The sequence below is a fragment of the Ranitomeya variabilis genome, chromosome 3 (genome assembly GCF_051348905.1).
Source record: "Ranitomeya variabilis isolate aRanVar5 chromosome 3, aRanVar5.hap1, whole genome shotgun sequence".
NCBI classification, from domain to species: domain Eukaryota; kingdom Metazoa; phylum Chordata; class Amphibia; order Anura; family Dendrobatidae; genus Ranitomeya; species Ranitomeya variabilis.
In genome coordinates this window covers 255489136-255506081 of record NC_135234.1, presented here as the reverse complement: position 1 = coordinate 255506081, position 16946 = coordinate 255489136, and the positions used below count along the sequence as shown (strand labels likewise).

The following is a 16946-nucleotide window of genomic DNA, read 5'->3' as shown; positions in this document are numbered from 1 at the left end:
CAGATCCGGAATCTGTGGCACGTATCTGGCAACGGAATCCAGGGATGCAGGAAGAACGCGGCTGCCGGCATCGGTAATCGGCTTGAAGGGCTGCGGAAGAGCACGCCATAAAGGAGCCGTTCGGTACCCAGCAGTGATCCGCCGCCATCACTGTGTTCAGGGGCGTAACTACCGCGGTCGCCATTGCGACCGGGCCCCGCAGGTCAGGGGCCCCGGGCCGGCAGGGCCGGGCTGGCCATCGGGCACTTCTGGCAAATGCCAGAAGAGCCGATTCCAGTAGTGGGCCGCTGCACTGTTCCTCCCCCGGACCCCCCCCCCCCCCCAGTGCCGCCGCCGCCGCCGCCGCCGCATTTAACTATACCGGCGTCTATGACACCGGTATAGTTCAATGCAATGATAAAAGAGAGAGCGTCACCTGACGCCCCCTCTCCCATCATTCCCCGCTCTGCCTCTGACACTGCGGGTGCGCGATGACGTCATATCATCGCGCACCTGCTGTGTCCTGGGCAGACTGCAGCCACCGAGACAGGAGCCAGGAGCAGCGCGGGCAAAAGGAAAGGTGAGGAGTTTTTTTTTTTTCTTTTTAAACGGACTGTGGGGCCATTATCGGGGGGGGGGGGGGAGATGTGATGTGGGCTGTGCTCTATATACCCCTGTGCGGGCTGTGCTGTATATATCCCTGTGCGGGCTGTGCTGTATATACCACTGTGAGGGCTGTGCTGGATATACCACTGTGAGGGCTGTGCTGGATATACCCCTGTGCGGGCTGTGCTCTATATACCACTGTGCGGGCTGTGCTGTATATACCACTGTGCGGGCTGTGCTCTATATACCACTGTGCGGGCTGTGCTGGATATACCACTGTGCGGGCTGTGCTGGATATACCACTGTGCTGGCTGTGCTGGATATACCACTGTGCGGGCTGTGCTGTATATACCACTGTGCGGGCTGTGCTCTATATACCTCTGTGCTGGCTGTGCTGGATATACCACTGTGCGGGCTGTGCTGTATATATCCCTGTGCTGGATATACCCCTGTGCGGGCTGTGCTGGATATACCCCTGTGCGGGCTGTGCTGGATATACCCCTGTGCGGGCTGTGCTGGATATACCACTGTGCGGGCTGTGCTGGATATACCACTGTGCGGGCTGTGCTGGATATACCACTGTGCGGGCTGTGCTCTATATACCACTGTGCGGGCTGTGCTGGATATACCACTGTGCGGGCTGTGCTGGATATACCACTGTGCGGGCTGTGCTGTATATACCACTGTGCGGGCTGTGCTGGATATACCACTGTGCGGGCTGTGCTGGATATACCACTGTGCGGGCTGTGCTGTATATACCACTGTGCGGGCTGTGCTCTATATACCACTGTGCGGGCTGTGCTCTATATACCACTGTGCGGGCTGTGCTCTATATACCACTGTGCGGGCTGTGCTGGATATACCACTGCGCGGGCTGTGCTGGATATACCACTGTGCGGGCTGTGCTGGATATACCCCTGTGCGGGCTGTGCTCTATATACCCCTGTGCGGGCTGTGCTGGATATACCACTGTGCGGGCTGTGCTGTATATATCCCTGTGCGGGCTGTGCTCTATATACCACTGTGCGGGCTGTGCTGGATATACCACTGTGCGGGCTGTGCTGTATATACCACTGTGCGGGCTGTGCTCTATATACCACTGTGCGGGCTGTGCTTTATATACCACTGTGCGGGCTGTGCTGGATATACCACTGTGCGGGCTGTGCTGGATATACCACTGTGCGGGCTGTGCTGGATATACCACTGTGCGGGCTGTGCTGGATATACCACTGTGAGGGCTGTGCTCTATATACCACTGTGCGGGCTGTGCTGGATATACCCCTGTGTGGGCTGTGCTCTATATACCACTGTGAGGGCTGTGCTCTATATACCACTGTGCGGGCTGTGCTGGATATACCCCTGTGTGGGCTGTGCTCTATATACCACTGTGAGGGCTGTGCTGGATATACCCCTGTGCGGGCTCTGCTGGATATACCCCTGTGCGGGCTCTGCTGGATATACCCCTGTGCGGGCTGTGCTGGATATACCACTGTGCGGGCTCTGCTGGATATACCACTGTGAGGGCTGTGCTCTATATACCACTGTGCGGGCTGTGCTCTATATACCTCTGTGCTGGCTGTGCTGTATATACCACTGTGAGGGCTGTGCTGTATATACCCCTGTGCGGGCTGTGCTGGATATACCCCTGTGTGGGCTGTGCTCTATATACCACTGTGAGGGCTGTGCTCTATATACTACTGTGCGGGCTGTGCTGGATATACCCCTGTGTGGGCTGTGCTCTATATACCACTGTGAGGGCTGTGCTGGATATACCCCTGTGTGGGCTGTGCTCTATATACCACTGTGCGGGCTGTGCTCTATATACCTCTGTGCTGGCTGTGCTGTATATACCACTGTGAGGGCTGTGCTGTATATACCCCTGTGCGGGCTCTGCTGGATATACCCCTGTGCGGGCTCTGCTGGATATACCCCTGTGCGGGCTCTGCTGGATATACCCCTGTGCGGGCTCTGCTGGATATACCCCTGTGCGGGCTCTGCTGGATATACCCCTGTGCGGGCTGTGCTCTATATACCTCTGTGCTGGATATACCACTGTGAGGGCTCTGCTGGATATACCACTGTGAGGGCTGTGCTGTATATACCTCTGTGCTGGCTGTGCTGTATATACCACTGTGAGGGCTGTGCTGTATATACCCCTGTGCGGGCTCTGCTGGATATACCCCTGTGCGGGCTCTGCTGGATATACCACTGTGAGGGCTGTGCTCTATATACCTCTGTGCTGGCTGTGCTGTATATACCACTGTGAGGGCTGTGCTGTATATACCCCTGTGCGGGCTCTGCTGGACATACCCCTGTGCTGGATATACCAATGTGAATCATAACTAATAAAATTACAGTTTTAAAGTAGCCACCAAAATTATTTTTTGGGTTGGGGGTCACCGCAACATGAGGAACTGTATTGCGGGGTCACGGCATTAGAAAGGTTGAGAACCACTGATCTATGGCACCGAGAGTGTTTACTAAGGTCATTTCGGAAGTAATGGCCTATGTCAGAGAACACGATACGTTAGTTATACCCTACTTGGATGACTTCCTGGTAGTGGGGAATTCGTTTTCTCAGTGTAGGAATCGCCTAAATCATGTAATATCTTCCTTACAGGACTTGGGTTGGTTAGTCAACTTGGAAAAGTCAAGATTGGAACCATCATCAACTCAGACCTTCCTAGGTATTCTGCTAAATTCGGAAGAGCAACTATGTTTCCTTCCGGAAGAAAAAAAGCAGAAGATTGTGCACAAAGTCAGTACTGTAACAAAAAGGCCAGATCTGACTTTGAGAGATGCTATGTCTCTTCTGGGATCCTTGACATCGTGCATACCGGCCGTCCAGTGGGCTCAGTTCCACACTCGAGTGTTGCAGGCCCAGGTCTTGGTTGCAGAGAGGAGTCTTCAAGGACAATTAAGCAAAAGACTCCGGCTATCCACTGCCACTCTAGACAGTCTGAGATGGTGGCTAGACATGAGACATTTAGGAAAAGGAGTAAGCTGGAATATAGTACCAGACAACACGGTCACAACCGATGCCAGTCCGATAGGATGGGGAGCTCACATAGGAGATGTTTGGGCTCAGGGACAATGGTCTCTTTTAGAGGCTCAAGAGTCCTCGAATTGGAAAGAGCTTACGGCAGTCAAAAAGGCCCTACTCAGGTTGCTACCATCTCTGCAGGATTCACATGTAAGAGTCCAGTCAGACAACACAACAGTAGTGGCGTATCTCAACCATCAAGGGGGTACAAGATCAAGTTCCCTGATGAACACCGCCACAGACATTCCCAACATAGCCGAAGCTCATTTTCGCTCTGTCGGCCGTTCACATTCGGGGAGAGCTCAACACAGAAGCAGATTACCTCAGCCGTCAAGTCAAGGAGAATGGGTTCTAAGTCGACGGGTGTTCAAACAGATAGTAGATCTATGGGGGTTGCCCGTTATAGACCTATTTGCAACGAGAGAGAACAGACAGACCAGGAGGTTTGCTTCGCTTCGGGTGGCAGACAAACCCTGTGTAATAGACTCCCTTCAGATTCACTGGGGTTTCTCTCTGGCGTATGCATTTCCCCCAATGTGTCTGATCCCTATAGTCCTCAGAAAGATCAGGGAGGAGAGGGCGAGAGTGATCTTGATTGCCCCCATCTGGCCCAGGAGGGCGTGGTTCTCGTTACTCAGGACAATGTCTGTGACCGATCCCTGGGTATTGCCAGTCAGTCCGGAGCTTCTTTCTCAGGGTCCATTCCGTTACCGCAATGTGGAATCCCTGCATCTGACGGCGTGGAATTTGAGAGGGAGTTAAGGAAAAGAGGGTTTTCAGAAGCTCTCATTTCTACTGTTAAACAGCCAGGAAGAGGTTACTACTAAGATCTATGCTAAGACTTGGAAAAAGTTCCTTGCCTTCTACCAACATCCCTTTTCAGGCAGGGTTCCAATTCTGGCTATTCTAGAATTCTTACAGAAAGGCCGAGAATTGGGCTTGGCAGTAAATACCCTTAGAGTCCAAATTTCGGCTTTGGGGGCATTATATAGTAGTGATGTGGCAGGGAACAGATGGGTATCCAGATTTATTAAGGCCACTGAACGTGCTAATCCAGTGTATGTGCCCAGTCTGCCACCATGGGATTTAAGTTTAGTTTTAGATGCCTTAACTGAACCCCCCTTTGAGCCAATAGATTCGGTCTCCATTAAATATTTAACTTTAAAAACCGCCCTCCTAGTGGCCCTAACTTCTGCTAGGAGAGTGAGTGATTTGCAGGCTTTATCGGTAGATCCCCCTTATTTAATGGTCTTTCAGGATAGGATCGTGTTAAAACCAGATCCAGCATATCTACCAAAAGTAACTTCCAAGTTTCATAGAAGCCAGGAAATACCGTATTTTGCGGACTACAAGACGCACTTTTCCCCCCCCAAAAAAAAGGGGGAAAATGGGGGGTGCGTCTAATAGTCGCAATGCAGGCTTACCGTGGTGGCAGAGGTGCGGTGGCAGAGGTGTGGCAGCAGAGGTGCGGAGATGAGGAGGCGCAGTGAGCGGGGTCCCTTTTCCCGGTGAGGTGATGCAGCAGCCCGGTAAGGCAGCAGAGCCGGGTGAATCCTGTTATCGGTGGGCGTGGCCATCTTCCTGAGGCCGCGCGTGCGCAGATAGAGCGCTCTGCTGCCCGGGGCTTCAGGAAAATGGCCGCGGGATGCCGCGCGTGCGCAGATGGGGATCACTGCGGCCATTTTCCTGAAGCCGAGATGCAAACTCGGCTTCAGGAAAATGGCCGCCGCGATCCCCATCTGCGCACGCGCGGCATCCCGCGGCCATTTTCCTGAAGCCCCGGGCAGCAGAGAGCTCCATTTGCGCACGCGCGGCCTCAGGAAGATGGCCGCGCCCACCGATATTATCAGGATTCACCCGGCTCTGCTGCATTACCGGGCTGCTGCATCACCTCACCGGGACTTTGGACCCTGTATACTCCATCCTTTTGCTTCCCAGGATGGGTGCAGCAAGGTTCAGGAAGGATCTCGTGGGCACATGGACTGGAGATGATGGAGGTAGTGGTGTACATTGTGAAGCGAGTATTCCACAGGAGCTCAGATGTCTGAGTCCTTGCCGCTTCCCGGCGCTCCTCAGCACCGCATGGCACGGCCGGCTCTCCGCCTCCAGCAGGGCTCACAGCAGTACAGAGGCGCTTTTCCTGCAGTGTCCGGTCATGGCGGCTGTGTCTCGGTAGCGGAGCACCTCACTTATTACCGGCTTCTGAAATAATTATTGCGCTGAGGAGCGCCGGGAAGCGGCAAGGACTGACATCTGAGCTCCTGTGGAATACTCGCTTCACAATGTACACCACTACCTCCATCATCTCCAGTCCATGTGCCCACGAGATCCTTCCATCACCTCACCGGGGAAAGGGACCCCTCTCACGCCATACCTCTCACTGTGCCTCCTCATCCCAGCACCTCTGTCGGTAACCACTGCTGCCACCCTCCCATGGACACCAGGCCGTGGCGTCGCCCACCTAAGCAGGAAGGGACCCTGCTTAGGTGCACGCCGTACCGCATCACCCCACCTCTGCTGCCACCATGCCTCCTGTGACCCTGCTCTGCCACCACCAGCCCTCAGGTAAGATACTGTAAATTCGGACAATAAGACGGACCCCCATCTTATAAAAAATCTTTTTTTCTGCAATTTTCACCCCAAATTTGGGGTGCGCCTTATGGTCCGGTGCGTCTTATAGTCCGAAAAATACGGTAGTTTTACCATCATTCTGTGACAATCCAGTTTCAGCTGAAGAGCAGAAATGTCATATGCTAGACGTTAGAAGAACACTGTTAGAATACCTCCACAAGACAGAGCCAGGGAGACAGAGTAGGGCTCTGTTTGTTTCCTTTCAGAATCCAAGGAAAAGGGCGAGTGTAACGAAAGCGTCTATCGCCAGATGGATAAGAGATGCCATTTATCTTGCTTATACTGCCTAAGGCCAGACACCACCAGATGGCATCAGAGCCCACTCTACTCGAGGCATGGCCTCATCCTGGGCGGAAAGAGCAGACGTCTCCATAGACGTAATATGTAAGGCGGCAACGTGGTCATCTCCTTCCACCTTTTATAGACATTACCGTCTTGACCTGTCATCAGAGGCCAATTTAATTTTTGGCCGTTCAGTACTTAGTACTCTAGTCCCTCCCAGGTGATTGATCTTTGAAAATCTCTCGTAGGGGTGCTGTCGTGGCGATAGGAAAACCGGTTTTTACGTACCGGTAATAGGATTTTACAGAGTCCACGACAGCACCCACACATTTCCCCCCCGTAGTTAATCACTGGATACCTGCACTCTTTTGGAAGGTGTGCTATTAGTTATCACTCTTTTACAGGTGATGGTGTTTAGTAATGTTTAAGTATATATGATTATGTACTAACTCAATGGGCGGTGTCCCTTATACTCTGAAACACAAACTGGAGTGGTGAGGGGGACCGCCCCTTTAAATCCTGTAGGTTCCTGTCCGGATGGTGGGCGGATCCACTCTCTCGTAGGGGTGCTGTCGTGGACTCTGTAAAATCCTATTACCGGTACGTAAAAACCGGTTTCTTCCTGAAAATGATTGCAAACACAAATTCTTTGGTATTATTATCTTCATTTAATTTGTCTTAAATGAAGAAACACAAAAGAGAATGAAGCAAAACATTGATCATTTCACACAAAACTCCAAAAATGGGCCAGACAAAAGTATTGGCACCCTCAGCCTAATACTTGGTTGCACAACCTTTAGCCAAAATAACTGTAACCAACCGCTTCCGGTAACCATCAATGAGTTTCTTATTTTAGACCATTCTTTTTTGGCAAACTGCTCCAGGTCCCTGATATTTGAAGGGTGCCTTCTCCAAACTGCCATTTTTAGATCTCTCCACAGGTGTTCTATGGGATTCAGGTCTGGACTCATTGCTGGCCACCTTAGAAGTCTCCAGTGCTTTCTCTCAAACCATTTTCTAGTGCTTTTTGAAGTGTGTTTTGGGTCATTGTCCAGCTGGAAGACCCATGACCTCTGAGGGAGACTCAGCTTTCTCACACTGGGCCCTACATTATGCTGCAAAATTTGTTGGTAGTCTTCAGACTTCATAATGCCATGCACACGGTCAAGCAGTCCAGTGCCAGAGGCAGCAAAGCAACCCCAAAACATCAGGGAACCTCCGCCATGTTTGACTGTAGAGACCGTGTTCTTTTCTTTGAATGCCTCTTTTTTTCTCCTGTAAACTCTATGCTGATGCCTTTGCCCAAAAAGCTCAACTTTTGTCTCATCTGACCAGAGAACATTCTTCCAAAACGGTTTAGGCTTTTTCAGGTAAGTTTTAGCAAACTCCAGCCTGGCTTTTTTATGTCTCGGGGTAAGAAGTGGGGTCTTCCTGGGTCTCCTACCATACAGTCCCTTTTCATTCAGACACCGACGTATAGTAAGGGTTGACACTGTTGTACCCTCGGACTGCAGGGCAGCTTGAACTTGTTTGGATGTTAGTCGAGGTTCTTTATCCAACATCCGCACAATCTTGCGTTGAAATCTGTCAATTTTTCTTTTCCGTCCACATCTAGGGAGGTTAGCCACAGTGCCATGGGCTTTAAACTTCTTGATGACACTGCGCACGGTAGACACAGGAACATTCAGGTCTTTGGAGATGGACTTGTAGCCTTGAGATTGCTCATGCTTCTTCACAAATTGGTTTCTCAAGTTCTCAGACAGTTCTTTGGTCTTCTTTCTTTTCTCCATGCTCAATGTGGTACACACAAGGACACAGGACAGAGGTTGAGTCAACTTTAATCCATGTCAACTGGCTGCAAGTGTGATTTAGTTATTGCCAACACCTGTTAGGTGCCACAGGTAAGTTACAGGTGCTGTTAATTACACAAATTAGAGAAGCATCACATGATTTTTCGAACAGTGCCAATACTTTTGTCCACCCCCTTTTTTATGTTTGGTGTGGAATTATATCCAGTTTGGCTTTAGAACAATTCTTTTTGTGTTTTTTCATTTAAGACAAATTAAATGAAGATAATACCAAAGAATTTGTGTTTGCAATCATTTTCAGGAAGAAACTGAGTATTATCTTACAGAATTGCAGGGGTGTGAATACTTTTGGCCATGGCTGTATCTACAGCATTACAGAATGCTGTAGATAAGCCCCTGATGCCGGTGGCCGCAGCTTATAGGCAAATTTTGTGGTGACAGATTCCCTTTAAAGTTTCTAAAGACATTAAAGGGGAGTTACCATCAGAAAATAATCTAGTGTTTAAATCCGGTATTATTGTAATATTTTTTTTATACTTTTTAATTTTTCTTCCTTTGTTGCAATTTGTGTTACAGATAAAATTGCAAGATTTCTTTTTTATCACACTAGCAGAGTCTAGAGCTTGTTTAGATTCTAGCTTCCTGTTTCAGGAAACAACACGTGTACATAACCATAATGGTCAGAACCTGATCCTGTCTCTTGCATTGAAGTGTCCGTTTGCCTGAGCAGACGTCATTGGGAAGTGAGGTGGAGCAGGCTGACGTGTGGCTCCTGTGTTATGACTTGTGTATTGATGTGTTACATGTCATTGTGATCCTCCCTCTAAAAACCTTTCCTGAAATTATAGGCTTTAGGAGTCTAAAAAAAAAAAAGTCCTAGTGGCAAGTGTGAACATTTCAGGATTACTAATTTATTTTTGTTTTTTTTCAATAAAGATGCTGATGGCAACAAAACATAATTGTATTTTAAAAATCCTGATGATGGCTTCCCTTTAAGAAACCCATTTCATTTATTATTTTAACCGCAATGATAATTATAGCCACGTGATGTTTTCGTTGCTTATTGCAGCTACCAAAAAAACCCACGTAATTTTGGTGGTGGTTATTTTATTTTTCACTTATGGTGTTTACCGATCGAGTTCATTATTTTTATGTTTTGATACGTTGGACTTTTCTTAATGCGGCAATACCACAGATGTCTAATTTTTTTTTCAGGTTTTCTTTTTACATTTAGTTTTAATGGGAGGGAAAGGGAGGTAACCTGGAATTCTTATTTATTTTTATTTTTTTCCACTATTTATTACTTTTCTTAGGGGACCTGAAGCTGCGATCATTTGATCACTTGGGCCATATACCGCAGTGCTAAGTCATTGTCTGTTTTTGAAGAGGAAGCTCTGTAATGACAGGCTTATACCCTCTGCTGTTCAGCAACCCCTCGGCAACCCGTGATTGTCATAGGTGCACTAGTTGGCGCTTAGAATGATGTGCCCCATGCCAGTGCAGTGTTAATGCCGCTGTCAGGTTTGACAGTGGCATTTACCAGGTTAACAATTGTGGGTGATGCTTGTTAGAGGCAGATCCCGGCTCTAACCCCAGCCATTACCTACTGCGTGTGGGACGAGCTCTCCCCGTGAGCCCGCTCCATACATCCGCTTTCTTCTTGTCATGAAGGTGTTTAAAGAGATTCCCTTTCAAAAAACTTTCTTCCTTATGCTGTGATTATTATTAAAAAAAACAGTATTAACTGACTGGGTCTAGCACCGGCTCTTCACTGCTTCACCGGTCTCTGTGGTTTATCTGCAGCGCTGACATCACACCTACTGCAGCCTATGAAAAAGTTTTCTTAAAGAGGATCTCCAATTTTAAGGAAATCTGTCAGTAGGTCAACCCTCCTAAGCAGTTTATATGGGCATGTAGGTCATAGGAAGCTGAATATATGGTATACCACCCCCAGCGTCGGAAACATGATTCGGTCATTTTTTACAGTCACCTGTCACGTGATCACTGTTATTCACTGAGTAACGGCAATCACAAAAAAAAGTATGGTTTTCCATTGATTTCTCTCTCCTCTGATATGATCTAGGATACCAGAGGAGAAAGAAATGGGGTCCCTGGATTTTCCTAGTCCGTCCTCCGGCCTTCCACGTCACCTTCCTGGAAGAAAATGCAGTGTGCCCGCCGAGATCTGCTCGCCGGTAGCCAGCAACAATAGGAGATTTTTCCTATTGGTTCATTTTGATCACTGTGATAGGATCTATCACAGTGATCAAAATTAAAAATAGTAAATCAACCCCCCTTTGTCAACCTTAGTTAGGTAAAAATAATAGAATACATTTTTCCCATTGTTTGCGGTTGACATTAGAGCTGGGATTAGAGTTGGAGTTACTGCTGGGGTTAGGGTTGTGTTGGGGTTAGGGTTGGGTTTAGGGCTGTGCTAGGGTTGGAGTTAGAATTGGGAGTTTCCACTGTTTAGGCCCATCAGGGGGTCTCCAAGCGCGACATGGTGCCTGCCATCAATTCCAGCCAATTTTGCGTTCAAAAAGTCAAACGGTGCTCCCTCCCTTCTGAGCCCTGCCATGCTCCCAAACAGTGGCTTTCCCCCACATATGGGTGTATTGGTGTTCTAAGGAGAAATTGCACAACATATTTTGGGGTCCATATTCTCCTGTTACCCTTGTGAAAATAAAAAAAATTTTGTTGGAATAATTAGAAATCGCTGGTCAACTTTGGACCCTTATAACTTCATAACAAAAATAAATTGTTTCCAAAATTGTGCTGATGTAAAGTAGACATGTTGGAAATGTTATTTATTAACTATTTTGTGTGACCTGTCTCTTAATTGTTGTGCCCTTAAATCAGAAAGTTTGAAAATGGCAACATTTTTGCCAAATTTCCATTTTTTTCATAAACGCAAATCTTATCAAATAAATTTTAGCCCTAACATGGAGTACATTTTGTCACGAAAAATCAGTCTGACTCAGTGGGATCCTTTGGTTTGGTCACTAAGGGGTTAAAGCTGCGATGTACCTTAAATCTAAACTGTGATGAATAATGACAAATGATAAGCTATTTAATATTGCTAATGTCTAACTCAAGTTCCTGCAGATGTGGGCTTTTCTGGGTTCAGTATTCTGAACGACCACGAACAGTCATCAACTCTAAGACTTGATGTGTTTTTTTATTTCTTGTGATGTCATTACCCACGGTCCTTCTTTCCACCATCTCTACTCGCTTTCTAATTTCGTCTTGTTTTCTTGTTTTTCTTGTATTGATGTTTTCCTGGTCATAGTTTGGAATTTGTGAAAGTCATATTATAGACTTTCTCCAGCTCTTGTATAAAGTTGGCTTTTGTTATGGCTGATAAAAATGCACTTGGGCCGTGGACAAGACTAGAAAGAATTCTTCAAAGTCTTTTTCAGCTGGGCGTTTATTTTCTTTGGGGGTTTTTTGTTTTTAGCGGCATGTGCACAAAAAGGAAACCAGTCCAATAAAATTCACTGAATTGAGTTTTTTCTTGTGCTAACCATTGAACCCAGAAGATGGCAATACCATGGGCCTTATTGCCCCGGAGTTGCAACAATAGACAGACTTCTAATGTATGTACATGCAGGAGTGGAGAAATCTTAGGAGCCCTGCAGCCTTAGTGTGAACTATTAAGATTACTCATTAAAAATGATTTTGGGTGTGTACATAGTATGTGAATATTTTTAGTGATTACAATGTGTAGTTTGTATGTTTTTGTTATTAGGTTAATTAAGATTTCTGGTGGAGTTTGCTTGCAGAAAAAGACTCAATTCCTACAACACCTTCATAGCTATTGGCTACTGAAACGCCAATCTAGGAATGGAGCCCCTCTAATCCGACGACTTCACTCTTACACACAGTCCCAAAGAGGTGGACAGGTGAGATACAGAATTCCATAAGAATGTTGGTAGTAGTGATCCATAATAAACCTGATGAAGGACTTTTGTGGGTCTGTTTCCTCAACCACAATTTTAACCAGGGCTGTGGAGTCGGTAAGCCAAACCTCCGACTCCAACTCGGACTCCTCAGTTTCCATGACTCCAACTCTGACTCCACCAAAATGGGCTCCGACTCCACAGCCCCAATTTTAACCCTTTCCTGCCAAATCATGGGAAGGGGTGGAGGGGCTCAGGAGCCGGCTTGTTTTTTCTTTTTTTTTGTCAGACACATTGTAGATTGGAATGACCTCATTCTCTTTACTATATATATTATACTGAGACACGGGGGGGGAATAAAATTTAGTGTGAATTAGTGAGAAAGAAGATGCAGAAATTTATTTTTGGGTTCTTTTATTACTGTGTTAAAGGGAATCTGTCACCTTATTTTTCGCATATAAGCTGCGGCCACCGCTATAATGCTGCAGATAAGCCCCCAATGTAACCTGACAGGTAAGAAAAACAAGTTAAATGATACTCACCCAGGGGTGGTTTGGGTCCAGCACCTCCCATCTTCATGTGATGATGTGCTCTTCTTTGCTTCCTGTTGCGGCTCCTGCGTAGGCGTAATTCTGTGCCCTGTTGAGGGCAGAGCAAAGTACTGTAGTGCGCAGGCGCTGGGAAAGGTCCGAGAAGCCCAGCGCCTGCGCACTGCAGTACTTTACTCTGCACTCAACAGGGCACAGAATTACGCCTACGCAGGAGCCGCAACAGGAAGCAAAGAGCACATCATCACATGAAGATGGGAGGCCCTGGACCCAGACCCCGATGCCTAACGGACCGGACCGCTCCTGGGTGAGTATAATCGAACTTGTATTTCTTATCTTTCAGGTTACATCAGGGGCTTATCTACAGCATTACAGGGGTGGCCGCAGCTTATATGCGAAAAATGAGGTGACGGATTTCCTTTAAGTGCGTGGTAAAAAGAATTCTTCAGGTCCGTGCGATTACGGAGACATCAAACTATATTTTACTAGCTTAAATAAACCCCTCAAAACTTCAGGGAATATAATGGACCTGTATTGGGTGGCTGTTTTTTGCTTGGCAAGCTGTAGTTTTTCTTGATACATATTTTATAGTTCCAAAGATGTGTACCACCTTTTTACTGGATTTTTATGGGCGATACATAGGATTATATGCACTTTAATATTGCAGTATATAGTGAAATTGATAATAACCTCTAGAAATTAAGATAGTGGCAGCAGAGAACTTTAGTTGGGCAGCCCACCTGCCTTAGTAACCCATTTCTGGGAAATATATGACCTGCCTTATTTTGACCTGCAGAAAGAAAGAAACACTCAGTCTTCTTCAGTCAAGGAGGCAATCAAGTACTGGCAAAAACTTCGTCATGACCTTGAGAGGGCCAGATTGCTTACAGAACTAATCCGCAAAAGGGAGAAACTAAAAAGAGAACAAGTGAGTGAGATTTCTTTCCTGTGAAGTGGCTCAGTGAGCCGAGATCTTGAGCATCTCTATGATTAATTAGTAAATGAATGATACCTTGATGATAAGCGGATTGTGCAGATCAGTGCGGCCAAGTGCTGATTGTAATGTAATCTGTGCCAGTATGGAAAGTCCGAGTTTAAATGTTTTTTGTTTTTCTTTTTACTTGGCATTGTTTAAAAAAGCCTTTGTTTTGCATTTTTGCTTGTAATTTCTTCTTAGTTTCATTTTAATTATAAAAAGAGGATAACACTTGATACATGCTCAATCCGTGGGCCGTGCGTCAGTCACTGACTGTATCCTCTCGGCCATATATGTTTTTCTCTGGAACGCTCTAACATTTAAGAGAAACCCCTGCTATAATAGAATATTGTGATATTAATAGAAGAGCAGGGAGAAGCCCCCGGGACCCGCCCGTCCAGCTAGTCTACAGTGCGGCTCGCTCCCTGCCAGCTATTAAAGTATGGTTTTCTCTGAAGCACTGCTGATTTCAGAGTAAAACCTACATGGCAGAGATCGTACAGCCAGTGCCTGATACACTCCGCCCCATCCGTGGGCAGCATGTATCAGGTTCATTTTAAAGGGAACCTGTCACGTGAAAAAAAACACACTTAACCTGCAGCTATGGGGTTAATCTGCAGATTAATCGCTCTCTGAACCTGTCCGGCGCCTGCACTTAGATCCCCGCTGCCGGGAGGAAATGAAGTGTATTCCTCGCGGTAGTGTTCAGGTTTGGTTACAGTTATGGCTACTAGACTGCTGGTGATGGGTTATCAATCAGTTGTATGTTCTCATGTCCCTGATCATATTTGGTGTCCGAAAGGAATTTTCGAGGACAATTGTCATATTTTTCATGGTGGGCGTTTGGGCTTTCTCTGGATCAGTACTACATGATAATGTGGTGAGCTGGGTGCATGTTTTTTTTTTTTTCTTCCAATCTCACGGTTTCTATTTTTTTTTATTTAGGTAAAGTTACACCAAGCAGCTATGGAGTTGCAGTTGACTCCGTTCAATGTATTCCTCCGGACCACTCTGGACCTGTTACAGGAAAAAGACTCTGCCAACATCTTTAATGAACCAGTTAACCTCAAAGAGGTAACTTTTCTTTTTTTTTTTCTTTAGTTGCTAACTAAGATGTGATTTAAAGATTTTGTAACAACTCAACTCTTTTCTTAGGTACCAGACTACATGGATTTTGTTCTGCAGCCCATGGACTTTTCAACGATGCGCCACAAACTAGAGTGTCACCAGTACTCGTCCTTTCTAGCTTTTGAGAATGACTTTAATTTAATGGTTTCTAATTGCTTACGTTATAATTCTCGGGATACTGTGTTTCATCAAGCTGCTCTACGTCTCCACCAATTGGGCACAGCAATACTATGTAATGCCAGGCACCAAGCAGAAAGCATTGGCTATGATCCATGCACAATGGCGCATCTTCCCGAGAAGCCTCCTAGTGATGACTACTATCGTTTTTCATGGGAGGAGGGTAAGGAAACTAACTTAAAAATTAAAATTTCTGAAAGAATAATAGCAAAAGTATAGAGGTTTTTTTTTTTTTTATTAATAGGTTTGTAATGCCTATCGGCTTGCTCTTAATAGAAACAATAAATCCAGCTCTATTCATCCTCCCCTGGTCCCGCAGTTTTTGACAGGCTGCATCCGTGACCTCACAGATTCTGCGCATTTAAGCAGCACATTTCCTGCTTGTTTGTTTTTCTGTAGGAACACTTTTTAAATTAGAAATTATAAATGGCATTTTACTAATACAAAATAAATAGTAAATTTGATCCCATTCCTAACATTTGTCAGGTGCATTTGTATGAAATACTCTCGGGAAATAAGAGTGTTCCATACGCAGCAGAGGCTGGCGGCAGTCTTCTGCTGGCACCTGCCTCTAACAGCAGAGCTAGCGCCTATCACTGCCATTGAATCATTTAGATGATGCTATCTGTCTGACAGTGGCTTTTAAATGGCTCTAATGTGATTTGAGGGTTGTAGATTGGTTACTGTGTAGCCCGGGGCCTACTGGATGCAAATGTATACATATATGTACATGCATAAAGCGGGTGAAAGAAGTATTGAACATGTCACGAATATATTTTTGAAGGTGCTGTTGACTTCATATTCTCATCAGATGTCAGTAACAACCCATCCAATCCACACAGGCAAACAAATCCAACCATAGATGTCCATAAACTAAGTTGTGTAATAATGAGACATGACACCGGGAAAAAGTATCGAACAGGCTTACTAAAACTTAATTAAATGGAACCTGTCAGCAGGTCGTGCACAGTAACCTACAGATACTGATTAAAATAATACCTGGGTGATGAAATCTGTCTTGTTGTGTAATCGTTATTTTCAGTTTTGAGTTAATGATATGCCCGTGCTCCGGGGCAGCCTGTGGGGATCTTCATGTGGTGCTCTGCTTAGCTATTCATCAGTATGGCTTCTGACAGGTCACTAATACCTCACTGACCGGCCCTCTATTTTACACCATCTATCTATATAATCGTCTAAGGGGTACTTCCGTCTGTCTGTCTTTGTATGTAACGGAAATCCCACGCCGCTGATTGGTCACGGCCGGTACGCCGCGACCAATCAGCGACAGGCTTAGTCCGGCCGCGAATTGGCCCCTCCCTACTCTCCTCCAGTCAGTGCCCCCCACCCTTCTCTCCTCCAGTCAGTGCCAGTGTCGTCCCATCCCGGACCAACTTTTTACTATTGATGCTGCCTATGCAGCTTCAATACTAAAAAGATATAATGTTAAAAATAATTAAAAAAATAAAAATTGTGCTTTTCTCACCTTCCGCCGTCCACCGATGCGCGTGACGCTGCCGCCAGCTTCCGTTCACAGTGATGCATTGCGAAATTACCCAGATGACTTAGCTGTCCTGATGCTGCGAGACCGCTTCGGTGGACGCCTGAGGGTGAGTATATAACTATTTTTTTATTTATTTATTTTTTAACAGGGATATGGTGCCCACACTGCTATATACTACGTGGGCTGTGTTATATACTACGTGGGCTGTGTTATATACTATGTGGCTGTGTTATATACTGCGTGGTCTGTGTTATATACTGCGTGGTCTGTGTTATATACTGCGTGGTCTGTGTTATATACTACGTGGCTGTCTATGTTATATACTATGTGGCTACTATATACTGTGTGGCTGTGCTATATACTGTGTG

The 16946-nt window shown here is 46.3% G+C and overlaps 1 protein-coding gene across 3 annotated transcripts in view; it reads left to right on the top strand.

Moving 5' to 3' along the window:
* Window positions 1-16946, top strand: part of BRPF3 (bromodomain and PHD finger containing 3) — a 92478-nt gene that overhangs the window by 17693 nt on the left and 57839 nt on the right. For all 3 annotated transcript variants that reach the window (XM_077295403.1, XM_077295402.1, XM_077295401.1), the window contains exons 3-6: window positions 12098-12251; window positions 13593-13724; window positions 14718-14846; window positions 14928-15240. In XM_077295403.1, coding sequence (XP_077151518.1) covers window positions 12098-12251; window positions 13593-13724; window positions 14718-14846; window positions 14928-15240 — 728 coding nt within the window. The remainder of the gene's footprint in view (window positions 1-12097; window positions 12252-13592; window positions 13725-14717; window positions 14847-14927; window positions 15241-16946) is intronic.